At 39.1% G+C, this 25,453-nt stretch overlaps 1 protein-coding gene across 1 annotated transcript in view; it reads right to left on the bottom strand.

Moving 5' to 3' along the window:
- Positions 1-3,668: 3,668 nt before the first annotated feature.
- Positions 3,669-25,453, bottom strand: part of PRKAR2B (protein kinase, cAMP-dependent, regulatory, type II, beta) — a 108,453-nt gene continuing 86,668 nt past the window's right edge. Inside the window, exons 5-11 of the mRNA XM_006859267.1 lie at positions 24,613-24,719; positions 20,848-21,001; positions 13,190-13,291; positions 10,709-10,783; positions 7,726-7,791; positions 7,447-7,585; positions 3,669-4,283 (exon numbers count right to left, since the gene is read on the bottom strand). Coding sequence (XP_006859329.1) covers positions 4,150-4,283; positions 7,447-7,585; positions 7,726-7,791; positions 10,709-10,783; positions 13,190-13,291; positions 20,848-21,001; positions 24,613-24,719 — 777 coding nt within the window. The 3' untranslated portion in view covers positions 3,669-4,149. The remainder of the gene's footprint in view (positions 4,284-7,446; positions 7,586-7,725; positions 7,792-10,708; positions 10,784-13,189; positions 13,292-20,847; positions 21,002-24,612; positions 24,720-25,453) is intronic.

Raw genomic sequence — 25,453 nt, 5'->3', positions numbered from 1 at the left:
GCTACCAGAGCTCATAGGTAGGTAGTACTTCATTTTTGTGATAGTGACAATTTAGTATCATCACATCTTCCCATATACAAATGTTTCATGTTTCTTTAGGATATTCTAGGCAAATTTAGATTTTTAGAGTATAAAAAATTCTGAGCCAATCTGCTAAATAAAAACAATTTAATATAGTTTCAGTCTCCACTGGAAATTTGATACAAATTTCTTGATACATGAGGCTCATTAATTTTATTACTTGAGAAAAATATGAAGCCAAAAATTGGGTGAGGAACCTTAAGTTTTGTAATGCAGTCTCTATTTCTCTTCCACTACAAAACTGAATTAAATTTTCATAGTTACTGTGTTGGAGTCCTGGTGTGGCACTGTAGGTTAATGCGCTGGATTGCAAGGTCAGTTTGAAATGCAAGGTCAGTGGTTCAAGCTCACCAGCTGCTCCTCGAAAAACTTATACAGGGTCACTATGAGTCGGAACCAGCTCAACGGCACTTAACAACAGTTACTGTGTTAGGCACATAAGTCTTCTGCAAATAGCAGGCGCACTTTACTGCTTCCATTTCTATAATCCATTACACATTTCAAGTTAGTTTTTTTAAATACCTGTGAAGAGGAACAACTATAATCAGTTGCTCAACCAGTTTTGTTGCTTAAAAAGGATCCTGGAACAGGTACAATTGTCTCAATTCTTACTCCAATTTCTTCCTTTATGTGAAAACTATTTTTGCAATATGGAGTACTGGTATTCAACATCAAAATGCATTTCACATTAGTTTTCATTTTAGAAGCCAGCATTCTTTATAATTCTATTTCTTCGTTAATAACATTTAAATATTAGAATCCCTTCTGCTATTTAACAAAACCTTGACTTATCCATGTGTATTATTCATCTAGACTTAGCCATTATTATTTTTTTTCTAAGAAGAGCAAAGGTCATCAAATCCTAGTTATAAATAATTCTTGGGAAGAATTAGCAAAAATTCATCAGTATCTTAAAGCGATTCTAGAAAGGAAAAGGACTCAGCACTTATCTTAATGTTTACACATTTCAATAACTTCCATAATCCTTGCCTCATACCCCAGAGTTTATCATTGATTCTGTTGTTAAGTGCCATCGAGTCAATTCTGACTCATAGCGACCTTGAGAGCGGCTGGTGAGTTTAAACTGCCAAATGACCTCACAATCCAGTTCTTATTCTACCGCATCAAACCCAAATATCTTCACCCAACTGTGTCATTGGTAGTGGAAGAGTACATGTTAAAATACATTTACTGAACCTAGTTCATACTTCAGACATATTGTCAGGAGGGACCAGTTGCTAGAGAAGGATATCATGTTTGGTAAGGTGGAGCATCAGAGAAAAAGAGGGAAGACCCTCAACGAGATGGATTAGCCAAGTGGCAGCATCGATGGACTCAAGGGTGGCAACAGTAGTGAGGTTGGCCCAGGATCAGGCAGTGTTTCGTTCTGCTGTGCATAAGGTCACTATGAGTCGGTACCTACTCGATGGCACCTAACAACAACAGTTCATATTGATATGCAAGAAAAACAACACCTTTTTATATTGATTTAAGACAAATAAGAGCAAGGACCTCAGTATCAAAAGAATGTTTTCTGAAATTCCTAATCCTTTCCTAAACTACATCCAATGCATCAGGGACTCCATCCTTTGACAGTTTTCAAACAGTAAAGAATTTTGGTTAATGATGAAATGATGATATCCATAAGCCAAATGTGAGGTGTTTTAATGAGCTATTTTCCACATAAATTCACAAATGATCTAGATTGATTTGGTTATTCTAAATGGACACACTAATCTGCAACGTGCCACAATTTTCTCTCACATATGACTGAGAGATAAAATGAAACAAATAGAACAACTATTGCCATACAGAACCATTCTTTCTTGCATTGTGCTCAAGGAGTTAATTTTCACATAAGACGTTCTGTGGAGTCGGTTCTGACTCAGCAACCCTGCATAGGGTCTCCGAGGAGCGGTTGGTAGGTTTGAACCACTGACCTTGAGGTTAGCAGTCCAGTACTTACATTACAAAGTTACATTGAAGCAACATGTACAAAAAAATATAAAAAAACCAATTAACATATTTTATTATAAAAGTGTGCTTTATTATAAGGAAAATGTAAATATAACCAACAATACTGAAAATAATGTAACTGGCATTTACAGCCTTGGTCAGCATTTCTTTTATTAAACAGGCATTTGTTTGCTGCTCTTTGAATATTTAACAATCAGCTTATGCAACAAAATAAGTTACTTGAGATGGTGAATAAAGAATACACAATCATGAATCAAAATGTAGGTTTTTGTTTTTTTTTTAGCAGACTTGGTTTTTAAAATAAAATGTTAAGTAAAACAGACGACAAATTATATTCATGTAGAGAGCTATCTGTTCCAAAAAGGTTTAGTAAAAATGTTCTGAAAATGTGGCAGATGTTGTACCTTTATAGACTTTATATAACTTTTTACAAATACATTATCCAATTAGTATTTTCTAACCATGTTTTTTCATATACAAGTGGGACTATAAACATTCTCTAAATAAGACCAAGCTAGTCACAGAGTAAGTTTACCCATGTACATATATTGTTTGGAAACATGTTTCCCAAAATGAAATATCTCACTTAAAAGTGAAAAATTCATTAAAATTAGTATCTCTGAACACTAGTGTCTTATGAGACTACAAATCATCTATGAGTATACTTCTTTGATTGAAGGTAATTCAATTAATCTTATGTAGCAGAATAACACGCACATGAATTATCACAGTAGACTGAATTCATTCTGCACTTTAACTCTGAATATACATTAAAGCAAATGGTAAAGTCTAACAGTAATATGTGGTAGGAGAAGACACTTGTTTTACCATAGAATATATGGCTTTGCTTATATTTATTTTTACCATCTTGGAGGAATTTTTAACCAGAAACCCATCGGGAGCAGATACCTATAAAGTACTATGTAGTTCTAGTGAAAAATGAAAAAATACCCAGTTACTATGTTGATAAGGAATCAAAAATAATTTTTGGTATCGGAGGCTTTCTGCTGTTGTTTTACTATTAGCAAGATCTTAGGGTTTTACTAGCAAAACAAACTGCCAGATTTAACAAGTCTGAATAGCTTTATTTTGAAAGCTTCATTTGTGACTTAGAATGTCAAACACAAAATTTTAAAGATAAAAATACAGAAAATTATAAAATGAAAAAGGAAGCTAAGATATATGCTTGATGAGGAGAAAACGTTAATAATGATCTTGCATCTAAGAAAGATTCTTTTCCCTATATCATGACTATATTGCCTGTCATTAAAACCACTAGAATATGTAGGTTACTGACATTATGCCAAAGAAGTCAAATGTACTTTATTGCAAAAAATATAAAAGGTTTTTAAATTGCATATGATGTTCTTTTTACCATGTCACCAATAGGCCAAGGCCTGCATGTAACTTATCAAGCCAAAAAAAGTCGAAAACAAAAGTTATTAAACTCATACTTACTATACATTGTTGTTGCTGTTAAGTGCTATTGAGTCAGTTCCAACTCAACAGTGACCTTGTATAGGGTTTCTGAGGAGCGGCTGGTGGGTCTGAACTGCAGACCTTGTGGTTAGCAGTCCAATGCTTATCCTACAGCACCACACCAGAACTCCTTACTGTATAATATGATTTGCAAAAAGAATGTGATGCCATGCTATACAGCATGATTCATTACTAAGTTCCCTCTCACATGGGCATACTTGCTAACAGATCAGTCTGAATAAGTAGAAATGAACACATCTTGCATTACCTATAATATCCTTTAATTATCTTCTTAAACACTTATTCTTCCAGTATATTACAATCATTTGGATAAAACTTTTCAGTCAGAACATAACCTTATGGAGTGGAATGTCATTCTATCAGTACGTAGAATTTTTAATGATCTAAGTACTTAGAAAGTGATGTTAAAGCCTATTGACTATTAAATCACTACTCTGTTTACTGATACATTGGAAATGTAATTTAAAAAAAAAAAAAGGAAAAACTTGAAATCACAGAAAATGCTTGGCATCTACACAAACACATTCTCAGTGGACTAACCACTACTGTGTAATTTTGTCACTAGAGATCTTCTTGCGCCATACTTTTTCTTCATGCAGTGGGTTCAATAATATCCATGTTTGTTCCAAACAGGGCCACTAACTGTTCTTCGTAGGTGGTGATATTCCTTTTCATAATTTCCATGCAAGGGCCCAAAAGCCTTTCAAATGCTTGCACATCCATGGCTAAGAAAAGAGGAGCAGAAAAGTAAAATCAATGATATTTTTGCAAATATGCAGAATTTCAAAGTTGTTTATGATACCTATTTTGCATATACCAATAATGCAATCGTATTTTTAAGTAAATATTGTAAAATACAAGAAAAAAACTCCATAAAGATAAAAACATTCTATTTTACAAGGAAGCAGCCGGGCCGCCCCTCAAGCCCTTCTGAGAAAGGTTCTTGGTCCAGACCGATAAGATAACAAACAACTGTCACAGCAAAACTTGGAATTTTGAAAAATAAATTAATTTGGATGCTTCCAGTTTAGTTATTATGAACTTAAAAGCAAGGGGAATATTTCCTATCTTGTTTTCCTTTCTCTGGGTTTCCACAATGCCATGTTATAAAAAGTAAATGTTACCTTTTTATAATTTTTTTCTTTTGTGTTCTTATTGACTTCTATCAAAACATGCATCCTCTGATATGGTAATTTGCTTGCTAGTATCATGCATTTCAAAACTTAATTCATAATATATACATGGAAAAAATGACCAAACTCAAACATAAAACTGCAAATGAATTTACTTTTTTTTCACTTTTCATTGTGAATTGAGTGAAAGTTTACAGAACAGATGATCAGTTCCACATTCAACAAATCATATACTTTGTGTCATTACAATGATTGCAATCCCTTTCATGTTCCATCCAACAGTTATTAAGTCCCGTTCAGTCAGTTTTGACTTGTGGTGACCCTATACAGGGTTTCGAGTGTTGGTGGATTTGAACCACCAACCTTGAGGTTCAAACTGGCCTTGTGGTTGAGTGCTTAGCCTAAAGCAACATTCCAGGATTCCAGGTTAGCAGTATTTATACCCTATTCACTTTAACTCTTGCACTCCTCCCTGTGTCTTCCACTGCCTTCATCTTTCCTGAGCCAATTTCCCTCTTGTTGTATATTGCTTCCCCCATCATCCAAGTTAACATGTGTCTATCCTCTACTCAAAGAATAATCTTCCTTCCCTCCCACCCCTGGTAACATTCATAGAATGCTTCTTTTAGCAAGAAAACAACAGTAGTCTCATACAATATTTGTCCTTTTATAATTGACTAATTTTACTTAGCATAACGTTCTCAATTTGCAGAATGAAATAAGACCCATATCTCACACTATATACAAAAATGAACTCAATGTGGATTAAAAACCTAATTGTGAAAACATCTCCAAGTTCATCCATGTTATGAGATGTTTCACAGATACATCATTATTCTTCAATGTTATATAGTAGTCCATTGTGTGTCTGTACCAGTTTGTTTAACTGTTCTTCTGCTGATGGGCATTTAAGCTGTCTCCAACGTTTTGCTACTGCTAATAGTGCTACAATGACGATGGCTGTGCATATATTTATTCATGTCATGGCTTTCTTGAGGCCATCGACCAAGTAGAGGGATTGCAGGGTCATATGGTATTTCCAACATTTTGAGGAAGCACCGTACTGTTTTCCACTGCGGTTTCAACATTTTACAGTCCCACCAGTAGTGTAGTAGGATCCCAGTCTCTCCACAGCCTCATCAATATTTATTGTTTTCTGTTTTTAGAACTTTGTTATCAATGCTGGAGTGAGATGGTGTCTCATTGTTTAATTTGCCTCTCTCTAATGCATCTCTTCAAATGTTTGTTGGCTGCCTGAATCTCTTTAATGAAGTGTTTGTTCAGGGCCTCTGCCCATTTTTAAACTGGATTATTTGTTATCTTCTTGTTGAGGTGTAGAAGAGTTCTCTAAATTTTACAGTAGTCCCTTGTCTGACAGGTCATTGCCAAAAAAATGTTTCCAGTCCACGGGTTCTCTTTTTACTCTTTTGGCGAAATCTTTTGATGAACGTTAAATGTCTACTTTTTAGGAGGTCTCAGTCATCTATTTTGTCTTCTGCTGTTCAAGTGTAGTCAGTTATGTTTGACTAGAACCCCTAAGTTTGCCCCTATTTTTTCACTTATGATCTTTACATAGTTCTAGGCTCTGGTAGCGTAGTGGTCACGAATCGGGCTGCGAGCCTTAAGGTCAGCGGTTCAAAACTACCAGCTGTTCTGCGGGAGAAATATGAGGCTTTCTAATCATATATATATATATATATATATATATATAGGCATATAGATATAGACGTATGACACTGTGGAGCAGCACTGGGCTGATAGCTTACTTTAATAATGCAAAATATAGTTCAGGAACTGGCAAAGGTAAGTAGCACTTTCTTCAAGTAAGAAATCTGTGTTGTTGTTGTTGTTAAGTGCCATCGAGTCGGTTCCAACCCACAGCAACCCTGTATAGGGTTTCCAAGGAGCAGCTGGTGAGTTTGAACTGCCGACCCTGAGGTTCAAAAGCTGACTTTGCAGTCCAGTCTCACAGTGCCACACCAAGACTTCATCACTTCATATATATGTACACACATATACATGTATGTATCTACATACACCCATGTTGTTATGAAGTGCTAGCCAGTCAGTTCCGACTCACAGTGACCCTGTATAGGGTTTCCAAGGATCGAGGATGGACTAGTCAGTTTGAACCACTGACCTTGCAGTTCAAACCAACCTTGAAATCCAGTGCCACACCAGAACGCTCTCTCTCTCAGAACTCCATATATATATACATACATATATACATATACATATATAGTCTTGGTGTGGCACTGTGGGTTAATGCACCAGACTGCAAAGCTGTTTGAACTGCAAGGTTGGCGGTTCAAGCTAACCAGCTGCTCCTTGGAAACCCTATACAGGGTCACTATGTATTGGAATTGAATCGACGGCACTTTACATATATATATAAACTATGGAGTCCTGGTGTGGCGTTGTGGGCTAATGTGCCAGACTGCAAAGCCGTTTGAGCTACAAGGTTGGTGGTTCAAGCTTACCAGTTGCTCCTTGGAAACCCTATACAGGGTCACTATGGGTCAGAACCGACTCGATGGCACTTAATAACATATACATATATATATGCACACATACATGCCTATGCATATGAAAATTTTCAAAGAAATATACCCACAAATTGATTTTATAATGCAGTATATCCTAATCATGTCACATTTTGTGGAGACCATAAAAATGACCTATACAACACACATATGTAACATGTCAACAAAACCATTTTAACCAGGAAAAGCATGCCTCTGGATGCGATTCCTACCTAAACACTTGACAGTCCCAATGGCGTGTGCAGAAGCTGCTCGAGGCTTGTTAGTTACCAGGGCAAGTTCTCCAAAATACTGTCCCCGAGAACATCGAGCAATTTCTACTGCACCATTCTCTTCCACTTCTGCTTTACCCTGGCCAGGGAATAAAACAGTAATGATTACTCAGCTTGTAGGAAATGGAAGTCCACCTTAGCCTAACCATAACAAAGAAAGAAAATCTGCTATGCTGTCTGCTCATATTGTGTGGATTTCTATGACTTAAGAATGCTTACCTTCCTTTTCATAGTAATTTTCACCTCTCCAGATTCTACAATGAAGAAAGAATCAGCCAAATCTCCCTATGAGAATGACAATAAAAGCAGAGGATGAAAATACAATTTGGCAGCAACCCAATATAAAAGTTAAAAGCCCATCAAAAACAGGCTGAGTTCCTAACTGAGAGGTTACTATCTATTGACAATTACCTAGTTATGGTTTCCTTTGTGAAATTATTTGAAGTCATACAGTCCCTATCACAGCATTTCTACTAGAATACAACCACCCAACCAAGATGACAACACTGGGAGAAGAAGATCACTCAATTTTCAGTCTGGGTTACCAGCTACACAATTAGCAACTGCATTGCTGCTATGAATCCCAACAGCACCTCTCTGGTAGGCAAGAACGGACCAGCAGATCCTGTAGCCTGAGAAGTGGGTCGATTCTCCCTGGGTAGCTTATCAGTGTTCCCCCATGTCCTATTATAATACATGATGCAAACTAACCTGTCTACTACTCACCAAGGGCAGAAAGCATCCAGACATTTGTACTGCCATTATCAGGGACCAGATCTGAGACTTCAGGCTGCTGACTCCACCGCAAGGTTTCTCATAGACCTTTTGGAGGAGTCTTACAGCATTGCCATTACTAACTACACATGCTTTTCTGAAGTTTTATTTTAATGAAGTCTGCCTTGATTTCTAGTGATGCCCTTCTGCATTAAAAAGTATGAATATAATATAGAGGCTAGACCCAAGCCATGGTATTTTCAATAACCTCATATGCATGCAAAAGCTGGACAGTGAATAAGGAAGACGGTAGAAGAATTGATGCTTTTGAGTTGTGGTGTTGGAGGAGAATATTGAAAGTGCCATGGGCTGCCAAAAGAAACTATTGAGATCCGTTTTGGAAGAAGTGCAGCCAGAGTGCTCCTTGGAGGCTAAGATGGCCAAACTTCGTCTCTCATACTTCAGACACATTGTCAGGAGGGACCAGTCGCTGGAGAAGGATATCATGTTTGGTAAGGTGGAGGGTCAGAGAAAAAGAGGAAGACCCCAACGAGATGGATTGGCCAAATGGCAGCATCAATGGGCTCAAGCATGGCAACAGTGGTGACGTTGGCCCAGGATAGGGCAGTGTTTTGTTCTGCAGTGCATAGGGTCGCTATGAGTCGGTACCAACTCGATGGCACCTAACAACAACAATCACCACACAGGTATTGACTCTTGTCCCTCTCAAACTGATTCTGGAGAAACAGGTATTTTGAAACTCTTTAGTATAATCCAAGAAATTTACTAGGTTGCACCACAAAAATAAATGCTGAGTCTAGAGTCATATAATATAGTTGCAGATATCTATATGTATGAGTGCTTAAAATACAACTAATACCTAAAATTATATTCAACAAGCCCTAAGCCTATAAGTGCTAAGTTATATGCTCTAAACGCACGCATCACTAATAAAATCTAAGGAAGGGCTGTGAGTGGTACCAATGGCAGTTTCCTGGTTTTGATATTATACTAAAGGAAGGAGAGTCATTACCATGGGAGAAAGGCACAGTGTGGGACAAGAACACGTGGCCTCTCTGTGTTATTCTTGAAGCTTCCTGTGAATACGTATCTCAAAATACAAAGCTAAAAATCTCATTTTGAAAGCACTCTACACTTGGTTCTCCTTGGTGACGCAAAAGGTTACGTACTCGGCTGCTAACTAAAAAGTCTGAACCCACCTGAGGGGCTTCAGAAGAAAGGTCTAGTGATTTGCTTCTGAAAACCTGTAAACCTATGGAGCAGAATTCCTCTCTGTTGTAAAAGGGGTTGCCATGAATTGCAATTGACAGAACGGCAACTGGAAAACTTGATTTACCAATTTATATAGTAGGACTTCCTGGTATGGTGCTGTAGGATGGGTGCTAGACTGCAAACCACAAGATTGGTAGTTCAAACCTATCAGCAGCTCCTTGGAAACTCTATAAGGGTCACTATGGGTCAGAACCAACTCGACACTTAACAACAAAAGCAGAACCTAAACCTTGTTTCTTGCCTGCCCTACACTGCATATATGTAAAAACCAAAGACAAGAGAGAGCGTTATGTGTTTATTTGCCGTCTGAAAGAATAATTCTTAGTCTCCCAGACCTTGAACTTTGTTTGGCACGTATGAAAGGAAAAGTCAATAGTTTCTATAGCATCATATAATACTATAAGAACTACAGAATCTGTTTTTTAAATCCGTGTGAATGATTTACTCTAGTTAAAAAAGATACCTATGAAATAAGGTTCCCTTGCCTGCATGCTTCATCTGTGAACTCCAGCAATGTTCACCTATCCTACTTCCTGTAAATCTTCTGATATCTAAATGAGATAGGCAGTATGAGGGGAGTTCAGAAAGCTCATGGAAAAATCTTTTTCTAACTTATTATTATAAATTGGGTGAGAAGACTAGTTTTTCATTAAATAATTCCTACACAAATTCCATTTGATTTTCATTCCAGTTTTGCACGCATTTTTTGAAGCCCATGTACCATTTGATTCAGCTGAGATTTCAGAAAGACATAGGTTAAATAAGATGCTGGCCCATTTAGTGCTCAAAGCCTGGTGGGCTCCTTTCCTGGCTAATGTTATCAAGGAACAACCTCAGGTTTCATGGTGAGGCCCTGTCCATGCTCATTAATCTGGGTTCTCAGTAATCTCATGGAACACTCACTCACCTGTTTCTTCCTCTTAGAAATGACATTGTATATATACACGTGAATTTCACGTCACATACATATATAAAATTATGCCAAAAGCCATTAGATGGTTTCATGAATATTTACTCGTAGTTCATTATATAAGCAAAATATGTAAGTAGCATAATGGCTATAAATCAAACCATTTTTAAGAGGTCACCTGGAAGAAGTGGCATTCAACACTATACACCGATTGCAGAAATACATATGAGAAAATCATCAACGTATAAAAACGTTTTGAATACAAACCCAAATTGAATTACATACCTGAGCGATGATTTGTTCTCCATCGTTGTATACTTTGGTGCCTATTACATCTACCACTTTCAGGCGTTCAGAAACCTACAAAGGAAAAAGGACAATGTTAAATACAAGCAGACTGAAGTATAAGCTTTTACTATTTCAGAGGCTGGACACTGGTAAGGTATCAACCAAACAAGTCCACTAGTGCATGTGTTCATTTTTTAAAAAAGCATTTAAAAATACATTTTTTCAAACAAATATGGATTCCAGTCCTCTTGAAAAAGAGACGACTCAGCCACACTCAGCCCATATTTCCACATGGTAACAGCAGAGGACGGTGAAGAGCAGCTGTTCCTTTAGATGACGTACATTTCTCTACGTTACCAAAGGCCCTTTCTGGCTTGCTTTCCTCTCTGTGTTACCTGCCTAGTTCAGAAGGTATCTGGATTTCCAACCTCAGATCTGTTTATATTTAAAGAGCTATGCTGCTATAGAGGATACACTGCCTAACACGCCTTCTGCAAGGTGGCCACACTTTCAACCAGGCCTAAACTGAAAATCCAATGGAGCTATTAGAAAGGAGAAGTACTGATATTTTGCTATTTGCTGCTTTAGAAGACACTGCATCTACAACATGTATAATATGTCTCCTTTAATTTCTCACAAAAGACTTCAATTATGTGATTGAGGTATCTAGAAAACATCCAGTTTAGCAATGAAATAGGGAAAGTAAAGTTGAATTTGTTGTTGTTGTTAGGTGCCCTCAGGTCGCTACCAACTCATAGCGACTCTATGCACAAAACAATGAAACACTGCCCGATCCTACGCCAACCTCACAATCATTGCTATGCTTGCGTCCATGGCTGCTGCTACTGTACCAAGCCATCTTGTTGGGGGTCGCCCTCTTTTTCCCTAACCCTCCATTTTACCAAGCCTGATGCCCTTCTCCAGGGACTGGTCCCTCCTGATAATATGTCTGAAGTATGAGAGATGAAATCTGACCATCTTGGCCTCCAAGGAGCATTCTGGCTGCATGTCTTCCAGCACAGATCTGTTGGTTATTTTGGCAGCCCATGGCACTTTCAATATTCTCCTTCAACACTGTAATTCAAAAGCATCAATTCTTCTACGGTCTTCCTTATTTACTGTCCAAGTTTCACATGCATATGAGGTTATTGAAAATACCATGGCTTGGGTCAGGTACACCTTAGTCCTCAAACTGACATCTTTACTCTTGAAAAAGTTGAATTACGGGGTAACAAAAACCCACTTTCTCTCATAAGTCTCCATCTTCAGAGATAAAAATCTGATACCTGGTGTCACTGAGAAGACATCCAGACTGAGAAATGGAGATAAGCAAGTGAGCCAGAGGGGATACGTAGGAGGACATTCCAGACAAACAGTAAGTACAGAGGCCCTGATGTAGGCGTGGCCTTGGCATGCCTGAGAAGCAGTACGAAGACTGGTGTCTGGAATAGCATGATGAATGGAGCTGGAGGAAATGAGGTCAGAAGGGGAGGGGCAGAGGACACACTGCAAAGGGTCTTGTAAGGAAGGTCTTAAGCAGAAGAATGGCATGATCTGCCTTGGGTTATAAATTGATTACTCTGGTGGCTTCAATAAGCCGGACAGGAGGTGATGGTGGGGCAATAGGTGGGAAATGGTCAGATTTTGGATATATTCTAAAGACAGAACAGATAGGAGGGCTAACAGATTGGGCGTGGGAGGGGGGAAAGGATGAGTCACTGCTAACTCTAAGGTTTCTGGCCTGAGACACTGGAAGGAAGGAGGGAGTGCCATCCACTAAGCTAGGGAAAGCTGGGTGGGAGTAGACTTGGGATGTGTCTGAGGTGTCCATTAGACATCTGAGGGGAGACGTTAAGTAGCCAGTTGGGTAAATGACTCAGAAGCCAAGGGTGATGCCCATTCAGGAGACATCAGCATTTCGCTCCATGGGACTTAACAAGTTCACCATGGCAGTAAGTGTATACTGAAAAGACAGGAGGACAACACAAAGTCCTGGAACACCAATTTTAAGAGGAAAAGAGAATAAACAAGGATGACTGAGGAGAAAGTAAGAATTCTGTAGGTAACTGCTCCTTATAAAGGAATTTGTTGTTATTGTTATGTGCCTTCGAGTCAGTTCCGACTCATAGTGACCCTGTACAGGGTTTCCAAGGAGCGGCTGGTGGGTTTGAACTGCTGACCTTGTGTCCAGTACATTATCCTGCAGTGCCACATTTACGTGATTTCTTTCAGTAATACAGATCACACAAAAAATTTGCTATATATACCAGATAAAAATCTGTGTGCTTGTAAACAATAAAACAGCTGCAGTTATAGATCATAAAAGAAATACTGAGTTATAAAAAAACATAATTAGTTCTTTCCAAATGAAAATATGGATAGGTTTTTATTCAAAGGAACTTTTCTGTAGAAAAAAAACATTCCTAAGTAAAGTTTCTAAGGCAAATAAAATAAAAGCATGAACATATGCACACTCACCTCCAGAGATTTAAGGAAGGGCAGTGACTCAATAAAGCTTTCATACATTTTTCTCTTTTTGGCATTATTTTTTACAATTATTCTCCTGAAGGTTACCCTGTCCTAAAAGCAGAATATGAAAATACAAAGATAGTTAAATCATGGATTTTACGGGGAAAAATACCTGTTTCAACATAGTCTTTCATTTTTTTTCTTTTTGAGGAACAAATAATAATTGAAGGGTTTGAAATACAACATTAACCTATTGTACTACTGATACAACTATTTTCAGATTTTTATTTCTTCAAACATTAAGTGCAATATTGTTAAGTGCTGGCAAATTGATTCTGACTCATAGCGACCCTGTATAGGATTTCCAAGGAGCTGCTGGTGGATTTGAACCCTCAACTTAGCAGTTAGCTTATGGTTAGCAATCTAGTGCTTATCCTACAATGCCACACCAGGACTCTTAAGTTGTATATTATATAAATACAACATCGAACCATGTAAAATACTTTTTTTTTTTAAAAAAGGACGCAACCTTTTTTTTTTATCCAGATAGATTCAATCTCAATGTATAATCTATAGCCACAAGGAGGCGCTGTTTCACCACTTAAAAGGTTTTCCATGAACTGTCTGATGACCATACAATATATATTTAAAACTAACAAACCCATGGCTATTGAGTCACTTCAGACGCATAGCAGGAGTGAGCCTTAAGAGTCTGAGAGACTATAAATCTTTACAGGAGCAGACCAACTCATCTTTTTCGGGAGGAGGAGCTGGTGGGTTTGAAGTGCTGGCCGTGCACTTAGCAGCCTGACGTTTAACTCGTTGCGCTACAAGGATATATATCATATATAGTCCTGGTGTGGCGCTGTGGGTTAATGCGCCAGACTGCAAAGCCATTTTAACTGCAAGATCGGTGGTTCAAGCTCACCAGCTGCTCTGCGGAAACCCTATACAGGGTCGCTATGGGTTGGAACCAACTCAACGGCACTTCACAACAACAACAACAACATATATATATATATATACAGAACTACACAGAACAAAACATTGCCCGGTCCTGCACTATCCTAACAATTGGTATGTTTTGAGTCCACATTGCTTTCCGGTGTATCAATCCATCTCCTTGGGGGTCAGGTCTTCTTTTTCGCTGACCCTCCCCTTTACCAAGCATGATGTTATTTTCCATGAAGATGGTCTCTCCTGACAACACGTCCAAAGAACGAGAGGTGACACCTTGCCATTCTGAGTTCTGAGGAGTATTGTGCTCCAAAACCATATTTCAAATGCATTGATTCTTCTACCGTCTACTGTATTAACTGCCCAACTTTCACATGCATATGTTGTTGTTGTTATGTGCTGTGGAGTTGGTTCAGATTCATAGCGACCCTGTACAGGGTTTCCGAGGCTATAAATCTTTACGGGAGCAGAAAGACTCATCTTTCTCCTGCGGAACAGCTGGTAGGTTTGAATTGCTGACCCTAAAGTTAGCAGCCCGATTTGTATCCACTATGCTACCAGAGCATATGAGGTGACTGAAAATACCATGACTTGGATCAAATGCACTTTAGTCCTCAAAGTGACATCTTTGCTCTTTAACATTGTAAACAGGTCATCTGCCGCGGATTTGCCTAATGGAATATGTCATTTGATTTCTTGACTATTGCTTCCATGAGCATTGATTTTGGAGCCAAGCAAAATTAAGTCTTTGACAACTTCAATTCTGTCTCCGCTTACTTATCATGATGTTATTTATTGGAGTCCTGGTGTGGTGCCATAGGGTAACCACTCAACCTCAAGATCGGTTTGAACTACAAGGTCGGCATTTCAAACTCACCAGCCTCTCTTAGGAAATCCTGGTTGCTGTGAGACAGAACCGACTCTACAGCACTTAACAACTCAACATTTATTGGGCCACTTGTGAGGATTTTTATTTTCTTTACAGTGAGGTTGAAATCCATACAGGATGCTGTGCTCTTCAATCTTCATCAGTGAGTATTTTAAGTCCTCTCACCTTCCAGCAAGCAAGGTTGTATTAGCAGCATATCACAGGTTGTTAATGAGTCTTCCTCCAATCCTGCTGCCATGTTCTTCTTCACATGGTTCAACTTCTCGGATTACTTGCTCAGCATAAAAATTGAGTAAGTACGGTGAAAAGATAGAACTCTGGCACAGACCTTTCTTGATTTTAGACCATTTAGTACCCCCTTCGTCTTTTCTAATGACTGCCTCTTGGTCCATGTACAGGTTTCTCATGAACACAAATTTTCTTGGGATTTCCATTTTTTGCTATGCTAGCCAGTTTGTTAGGATCCACACAGTTAAATGCTTCTGCATAGGTATAGTTATAATAAAGCACAAATAAACATCTTTCTAGTATTCTCTACTTTCAGCCAAAATCCATTATCCTTAGTTCTGCATCCTCTTGTGAATCTGGCTTGAATTCTGGCAGCTCCCTGGTGATGTATTGCTGCAATCAAATTTAAATGATCTTCAGCAACATTTTACTTGCATGTGATATTAATGATATTGTTCAATGATTTCCACATTTTGTTGGGCCACCTTTCTTTGGGATGGCCATAAATATGGATCTCTTCCAATCAGTTGGCCAGATAGCTGTCTTCCAAATTTTTTGGCATAGATGAGAGAGTGCCTCCAGTGTTGCATTAGTTTGTTGAAAGATTTCCATGAATATTTCACCAACTCCTGGAGCCTTGTTTTCTGCCAGTGCCTACAGTATAGCTTGAACGTCTTCCTTCAGTACCATCGGTTCTTGATTTCATACTACTTCTTGAAATGGCTGAACATTGACCATTTCTTTTTGGTGCCATGTTTCTGTGTATTCCTCCCATCTTCTTTTGATGCTTCTTGCATCATTTGATATTCTGCCCATAGAATCATCCAAAATTATTGCCAAGTCAATATTTTAATGCTCCCTTCAGTTCTTTCAGCTTGAGAAATGCTGAGCAGAATATTCTTCCCTTTTGGTTTTCTACCTTTCGGTCTTTGCACATTTCGTTATAATATATATTTCTTTTCCTGTGCATGGTGGCCCTTGAGGGTTGCACAATCAATTTGATGGGATATCACCTGTATTTTTATAAAAAATACAGTAGAATAAAAAATCTCAATAGTGAATCCCTCATAGTGTTTTGCTATTTATTTTATTTAGACAGGAAGACACACACAAACTGATGTATTGGTCGTGGTATTTTTTATTGTGTTTCTTCATGACAGTTGCAGTGAAAAACACTATTAGAAAATGTCATAGACAATTACAGTGTGAGATTTTGAGAGATGGTTTATGCCAAGTTTTGTGGCAGTGCTCTTTTTAAAGATGTGAACGCCCAAAGACACTACAACCTTTTAAAGTAGGGTCTAATTCTGGTGTTTGGCAGGTTCCTGTTTATGTTTATACTACATGACTTCAAAGGTACAGAACTAGAGAAATTTTAGGGTGTTAACTCAGAGTTTTTCCTATAAATTTTATTTTGAAAAATTTCTCACAAAATATTACCTTAATTCTTAAAAAAGAACTCCATGACTATGTTAGCAGTTGGCATCCACTGTTAATTGTACCATTTTCATTGTGGTGGTTGTGAAGTGTTGTCTAATTGGTTCCAACTCATAGCAGCCGTGTATAGAGTTTCTAAGGAGCGGCTGGTGGGTTTGGACCACCATAATTGTGATTAGCAGTCCAGTGTTTATCCTACAGCACCACACCAGGATCCCACCATTTAAAATAAGATACACTTAATTGTAAAATGCTCATATTTAAGGCTAAACGTAAATGAAAATGCCAGTGTAGAAGTAAGTCCCTAGGAAATTAAACATCCTGTTCTCTAATTTCATTTATTATAATTTGGTACTGGCTGTAATTTGGACTCATATTGTTAATCACTAAAAAAGGAGACAAATTTGCAGAATAACTAACAAAAATATTGAAATCATTTCCAAACCTGGCTACACATTAGAATCAACTACAGTGCTTAAAAAAAAAGAAAGAAAATAAAAGAAAAAAGATGTCTGAGGTCCTAGATTTGAATAACTAAATATCTCTGAATGTAGGAATCCATGAGCTATATTCCATCAAAGCTCCCTGGTTCTGACATATGAACTGGTTTGGAAACCAGTCGTAGCACTATTTTATGAAAGTAGGTTACTGCACAAACAGAGAAGACTAGAAACAGTTTAGCAATTTAGAAATTAACCATCATAAACTCTATGTGTCTGGAAGAATTTCCAATTAGAAGCCTACCCTTCTTATCCACTGTAATAAAGTCCAATTTCAAATGCTCTCATCCCAGTCATTTGAATGGTCATGTACACTAGATAACTCCCTAACACTGACCAGATATTTACAAAGTCAGACTATTTTTCCAAAGGCATTTAGAATTTGTGTATCTTAACCTGCACTTACAAGCCAGAGAGCCAACCTGATGACCTTAACATAATGTTTTTTTTGCCAATTTGAACTTCTCTGAGAAGGGACAAATTAGGCAAACTGCTCTTTAAAAACAGATTTATCGGCAACAAGAAAAGTAATACCCAATTTAAAAACAGGCAAAAGTCTTGAGCAGACACTTCTTCAAAGAAGATAAACAAGTGGCCAACGCGCACATGGAAGGATGCTCTGTCATTACTCATTCAGAATCAATCCGCGAGACTGGGTGAGCAGCATGTAACACCAGTAATGCAACAGTCCTAGGAAATGAGACTGTTAACAACTCCGTATGTAAACTAGCCTTTCTTTTATCCACACAAGGATTTAATAGAAATAACCTAATAAATGTGTGTCAAACCTAAATCAGTTATACCATTTTAATTATATAAATCAGGGCTGCTTTAAGTGTGGTCTGAGCCACAAGCAGCAGTGGCACCGCCTGGGTACTGATGAGAAATGCGATTCTCAGGTTCCACCCCAAACCCACTGAATCAGAATTTGCATTGTAACAAGAATCTCAGGTGAGACGCACTGGGATACAGCACTCCACCACAAGGTCAGTTTAAACCACAAGGTCAGTGGTTCAAACTCAACAGTCGCTCCTTGGAAACCCTATACAGGTTCGCTATAAGTCGGAATCATCTCCACAACACTTAACAACAACAACAACACCTTAAATGGAGTCCTGGTGTGGCACTGTAGGATAAGCACTGGATCGCAAGGTTGGTTTGAACCGCAGGGTTGATGGTTCAAACTCACCAGCCACTCCTCAGAAACCACACACAGGGTCTCTATGAGTTGGAACCAACTCCATGGCACTTAGCAACAACAACAACCTTAAATATAAGGAGCTCTGGAAGCATAATGGGTTACTATTTGGGCTGCTAACAGCAAAGTCAGCAGTTTGAGTCTGTCAGCCGTTCTGAGGGAAAAAGATGAGGCTGTCTGCTCCCTTGAAGATATACAAGGGCATTATATAAAGATATACAAGGTCATTTTTAGAAGATATACAAGGTTGTTATATCAAGATATACAATGTCGTTTTTAGCAGATATACAAGGTCGTTATGAGCCGGAATTGACCATGTGGCACACAACCACCACCACCTTAATGCAGCCTTCCAGAATCAGCTTTATAAGTGCCTGCTGCTCTACATCCTGATATTATCCATGAAAGGAATCTCATTCTCTCCCCAAATGTGTCTTTAGACCAACATTAGGTCTGGTGGAAATATCACCATTAAGAAATTTATTTTAAAGTTGTCCAGGCCCCACTCCCAGGAGTTCCAATTCAACTGGTCTCTCACGTGAGGCCTAGGAAAGAGGTAGTTCCAGTGTATAGCAGGCCGAGCAACACAGACAGGAAGCAGTTTTTCTCTATGAAGCTGCTTTTTTTATTTTAAATGTTTTATTGTGAATTATGTGACAGTTTACATGGGAGAACATTAGCTTTACATCGTATCATATATTGTTTCATTGCCATGGTTACAATCCCCTCCATGTATTAGCAACCAACTAAAGGGTATACCCTGCAAGCCTGCCCCCTGGTCATCAGCACACAGCCCCTCTCCCTCTCTGGGTCTGGAGTCCCCACCTCTCCATCTCTCCACGTCATCATCTCTGTCTCCATCTCTGGCATCACTGTTTCTCTAGGTAAGGTCCCACACTCCGCTCTTCTCCCTTGATGGTCCCAGGGACCTCCACTCCTGGACTGCAAAGTCAATCACTTCCCTCCTTTTGCTACAAAATTTCTACCTTTACATTTTCAACCCTCACAGTCAGTCCTGATAACAATTATTCACCATTGTACCACAAAAGACCTATCCCCATCGCCTTTGATCAGTCCCGCCCAGACAGATTGGATACCACTCAGTGGAGATTCTACCTTCCTCTGTGACCTCTGGATCTAGGCTCCCTTTTGAAAGCTTGTAAGCCAGTCACTTCTTGCCTTTGTTGTTATTGTTAAGTGCCGTCAAGTCAATTCCGACCCACAGCAACCCTGTATAGGGTTTCCAAGGAGAAGCTGGTGAACTTGAACCACCAACCTTCAGTTCAAATGACTTTGCAGTCTGACGCATTAGCCCATAGCGCCACACCCTGACTTTCCCATTTTGGGTGGCCAATGTCCAAGTTGCCCATCTCTGTCTACTCTGTGGGAATGATCCTCGCTGTAGATTTGTTCCCTCTTTTGAGCTACTGAATCCATAGGTGTAGGTGAAGTTCATCAAATTGTATCAGATTACTCTTTTTTCCTCTTCTTTCTTCCTCTAGTTGAGCTCTGATCATCTAGTCAATGTAGCCAGGTCAAGTGGGCATTATCTGCAAGTGTGGGTGTTCCTGTGCATATGCCCTCTCTTCTTATCAGCTGGACGCTTCACTCTCCACTCCAGTCCTCTGTGGCTATGTCACTGACTGGGCCCAAGAGTCCCCAGTCTTGCCAAACTGCTAGCCAACCAGGTTTCCACCCGAGTTCACAGGAGTCTATTAAACATTGTAGGGCTTAACTCACAGCTTCATTGCTGTTTATCCCTCAGTTCCCTTTATCGGTGACAAACGTGGTCACTAATCAGAGGCATGTCTGCTTGTGTATTCCCATTGAGTTTTAGTCTTGGAAGGGGGTCTACGAAGCTGCTTTTAAATGCTAAGTTGTTACTAATCATCAGTATCACCCGGAGAATCTGTCCATGGTGTTTTCTCACACTCTAGCATGCACCAGAATCACAGGGAGGGCTTGCTCAGACACAGAATGTTGGAGCCCCATCTCCATGGGGTACAGGCTCCAGAATCTGCATTTCTAACAAGCTCCAAGGAGACACCGCTGCTACTAAGGAAGAACATTTTGGGTTTGAGTGTCTCTCAGAACCCGCAGGTCTAAACTCCTGACTTGACTGGATGCATGGAGAAGGGCACAAAGACTGAATTCAGCACAATGTTGGTGCCCAATAAGTCAGCGTCCATATACTGCTAATACATGCTCACGAAGTGATGATCCCAAATAAACTTACCCATGAGGTTAAAATACTCTATTAACCTAGCTATTGACAAAAGGGACTCCTGGTATGGTGTTGTAGGATCAGCTCCAGACTGGGAACTGCAAGGTTGGCAGTTCAAACCCTATACAGGGTAGCTATGAGTCAGAACCAACTCAACAGCACTTAACAACAACAACACTGACATAATGATTTTCACAATTGATAGCACTCAAGTCAAATACATTTTTCACTTACCAAACCCCACAGAGCACCAGGAGAGGTAGCGGTGATTGTAGCTGCTCTGGGTGTGTTATACATTAAGGCCAGTTCGCCAAAGCTTCCACGATTATCGTAGTTACCAACGCATCTTCCAACACCATCACACTTGACATAAATATCAAATGTTCCTCTGTGAAGCATATGTAAATCAAAGGTCAAAGTAATTCATGGAAAATCCCATTACAGCAACACATTTCTCAGGGCATGTCCTCTGTAATGAAGGCTGACTTCCTGCCTTCCTTTTCCTACAGAAAACAGCAATTCATACTAGGGTACCATCGTGTGCCTGAGGCCCCATCTGTGCCAGATAAGCATGAAGAAACCACCAGGTAGACTAGGGGAAGGGCCATACGGGCTTTTGTTACGGAAAACAAGATGAAACAATACACATGTAAGAGAATTGATAAGACTATAAGGAAGAATAACAGCCAAATCGTACATGCACAGGCAACCACTGACACGTATCAAACCACTGACAGACGCTATCTCTGAGGGGAAGGGCAGTGAGGGGCAACCACTAACTTAAAGAGGGTGTGTTTCTAAAACGAACAGTATGACTTCTGTGATCAGAAGAAAATGACTTATCATAACATATTGGCTTCCTGGCCCTTTCCACAAAACATCTGCCAACCCCTGATCTAATGTGGAATGTGGTAGGAATTCAGACTAAATATCTGAACATGGACTTTTTATAGTTTCTATGTGCTTTTAATTAGAATCTCTCCCTGCCCTCCTGCTTCCCTGGAAAGTAAAACTCAGTTTGCATATCTCTGCATAACATATTATCCAGACCCTAAGGAGTCCTGGTGTGGCGCTGTGGGTTAATGAGCCAGACTACAAAGCCGTTTGAACTGCAGGGCCGGTGGTTAAAGCTCACCAGTTAGTTGTTCCCTGAAAACCCTATACAGGGTGGTTATGGGTCAGAACCAACTCGACGGCACTTAACAACAACAACAACGATATATTTATATAAAGGAGCTCTGGTAGTGTAGTGGTTACGAATCGGGCTGTGAACCTTCAGGTCAGCAGTTCGAAACTACCAGCTCGTTCTGCAGTAGAAAGATGAGGCTTTCTGCTCCCCGTAAAGACTTACAGCCTCGGAAACCCTGTACAGGGTCGCTATGAGTCGGAACTGACTCCACGGCACATCACCATCACCACATTGATATAAACAACATTCTTCATGTGGCCTTTCCACAGACTGTATTTTAACATAATTTCAAGGAGGGTGGAAGCACCTGCGAGAGCAGACAGGAACTTATTTGGCTTTATTCTATAGATGAACCCTGGCAGGCAGGAGTCCTGGTGTGGCGCTGTAGCATAAGCACTGGATTGCTAACCACAAAGTCAGCAAATCAAACCCACCAGCCACTCCTTGGAAAGCCCCTACAGGGTTGCTATGTGTTAGAACTGACTCAGTGGCACTTAACAGCAACAACACAGAGCTAACAAAGACAAAACATTTTTTAAAAGCAATGTTGGCTACAAAGGAGTAGCTTTTAAGACTGGAGAAGAATTAAAGTAATAGCAACAAAACAATCAGAACAAACGCATAAGAGACAAAAGGTATTCTGAATAAAAGAGAAATTTTTTTTCAACTGTTGACAAACTGTTCTATTTGAGGACTTTTGCACTAAAACTATTTACTAAGTTTACTATTTTGAATAGGATAAAATGTGTAATAATTGTGCCAGTGAAAGTTAATGTAAGTTACCAGTCCAGATGAAATCGCATCAGTGTAAAATCTGTTAAGACACCGTGTGCTGCTTGTCCACACAGCTCTCTTTCCTGAGAGATGTGAGACCTCAGGCAGTGTGGAGCTATGGGAAGAGTCAAAGCAATGGCCAGGAGACCTGTTTATAGGGCCAGTTCTACACTGACTGGGTGACTTTAATTGAGTCATGCCACTTTTGTGTTCCTCAGACTTTTCATCTATCAAATGGGTGACTCATTTGTCAAATTAGATCAAACTGAAAAGTAGATGTACTATATACATATGTAAGGCAGTTTATACTTTTATTTAATATAATGTATGTACTAAAAGATGAATACTGAATGTTACCTGGGGCTCTCCTGTACCCTACCCCTACAATTCAATCAAAATGAACTGATGAATGAATTTTTGATGTTTCATTGATCTTGTTCGTAAATCCTGTTGAGTTGATTCCAATTCATTATGACCCTGTAAAGTTTTTCCAAGGAGTGGCTGGTGGATTTGAACTGTCAATCTAGTGGTTAGCAGTTCAGTGCTGATCCTATAGTGCTATATCCATTGATAAAAGCTGTTAATAATATTATTAACTGGAGTATATGGTTTTGTTCTTTCCAAAATCAGAAAACATCTCAGCCCTGACAAGAGTCTTCAAAATAGGTCTGTAGGTCACCAAGGCAGGAAGGAGGGAATGGAAGAAATCGGGGAAAAACCTTCATTACTCCAGCAAAAAACAATTCAAAGAGCTTGTGTGTGAAAGTTACCACCCACAAATCAAAGATCAAAACAAGGCCTTAGGAGACAGAAGGGGCGAAGTTTTTGGTCAGACCACTGAGTAGAGCACAACTCTATCCAGGGCAGTACACATAATTCAATCAATCCGACTTGGAGATTATCTGTAGTCCACACAAAATGGGAATAGCTGATAATACCAATTGTCTGTAAGCAATTCATTATCATTTTTATCAAAGTGAAAAAAATACTGACTTTCTGAAACGGCTCCCTTATTCCATTTTAGGTCTCATTTAATTATTGCCTACGGCATACTGCTCTATGATGAGATAAATAAAACACAATGTGATTTCTCTGGAATCCTATTTTCAATATAAATAAAGCAATTTCTCAATAAAATATTTTAAAAACAAACATAATAATGCATAAACAGTCTCTGGAAGGACACACCAACTGCTCATTCCAATGACTGCACAGTAAAAGCAGTAGGAAGAGACATACTTTTCACTTTAAAGCCTTCTGAAATATTTGAATTTTTTAAACCATGAGCATGTTTGACTTTTACAATGAACAATAATCTGAAAAATCTTTTTGAAAACATCATAACACAGGCTGAATGATACTGTGATTCAAATCATATCCTAGAGTCTCTATTACACTTCTATTTTGTACTGGACTAAGAATCTACGAACTACTAAAAGTGTTAAAGCTAACTACCTCTCAAACAGAAGTTAGCAAATGAGGAGGGGCTAACAGCAAACATGCCTACAATAAACTGAGCAAAAATAACCACGGTCTCTCTCCTCGATGTGGTGTGGTTTCATTGCACACATCTGCAGGTTTATAGTGTCTGTGTGGCGCGATGGGCTAATGCGTCAGACTGCAAAGCCGTTTGAACTTCAAGGGAGGTGGTACAAGCTCACCAGCTGCTCCTAGGAAATTCTATACAGGGTCGCTATGGGTCAGAATTAACTTGACAGCACTTCACAACAACAACATAGCAACAAAAGTAAACGGCAAAAAAACTAAACCCAAACTCAAATCCTCCGCCATGGATAGGATTTCACAGACTAAATCTTTATGTAAGCAGCCTCATCTTTCTCCCAAGGCGGCGGCTGAGGGGTTTTAATTGCTAACTTTTCAGTTAGCAACCCAAAGGCTTAACCCACAGTGCCACCAGGACTCCTTCAAGAGGAAATCGCAACTATCATTTATTAATTTTCCACAAACCCTAATAAACATTTACATTTTACACAGAAGTCCTCTGCATCTCAGTAGAATGGTTCTGTAGGACTTACCTATCAATGACATAAAAGTTGTCACCGTCGTCACCTTGATCAATTACATGCTCCCCTTCTTTGACCAATTTTTCAAACATGGCATCTAATACTTGAGACATCTGCTCCTATTGTTAAGAAGGAAAATAAACTCTTTATGCTTTATCTAGACCATGTTTTCTTTATATTCTGTAAAGAAAATCAAAGGCACAGAAGTGTCATCACCATTAAGTGGAGCCAGAAAAAATACACAGCGCAGGTCTCGTTACCACATAAAAACGAGGTGATAATATATTTACTCTCACATTCAGCATTTGAATGAAAGTAATTATAATTAATCTATTTTAGATATTGGCGTCACCACTTTGTTGTTGTTAGGTGTGGTCGAGTTGGTTCCAACTCACAGCAATCCTGTATAGGGTTTCCGAGGAGCAGCTGGTGGGTTTGAACTGCTGACTACCATATACCTTATTAAATACAATCTTTGAAATGAAAATGACCAAATTACTAAAGAAATACTATTTAAATTTTCTTTTAAAGACATGCATTCCATTTGGTACATGTTGCCTACATTAGCCATCACTAGAGTTTATGTAGAGATCACCTAAATACTTGCTGAGTTCAGATCCTAACTGGGTGTGTGTGGGGGTGGAGGGGAAACTTAGGGTCCTAAGTTTCCCCTCCAGAGAAATAACAAAAGAAATAACAAAACAGAGAAATAACAAAAGCGAAACTATTGTGGAAATTTTCTGTCAATAAGTTTCCTTCAAGAAGCAATCATTAAATAATGATATATGCACAACCTGGGAACAACAGGGTTCTGGGATACAGAGATCGAGCCATGGTTGGAATGTGGAAAAGG

Source organism: Chrysochloris asiatica, unplaced genomic scaffold, assembly GCF_000296735.1.
Source record: "Chrysochloris asiatica unplaced genomic scaffold, ChrAsi1.0 scaffold00032, whole genome shotgun sequence".
Lineage (NCBI taxonomy): Eukaryota > Metazoa > Chordata > Mammalia > Afrosoricida > Chrysochloridae > Chrysochloris > Chrysochloris asiatica.
This window is presented reverse-complemented; position numbering and strand designations above follow the sequence as displayed.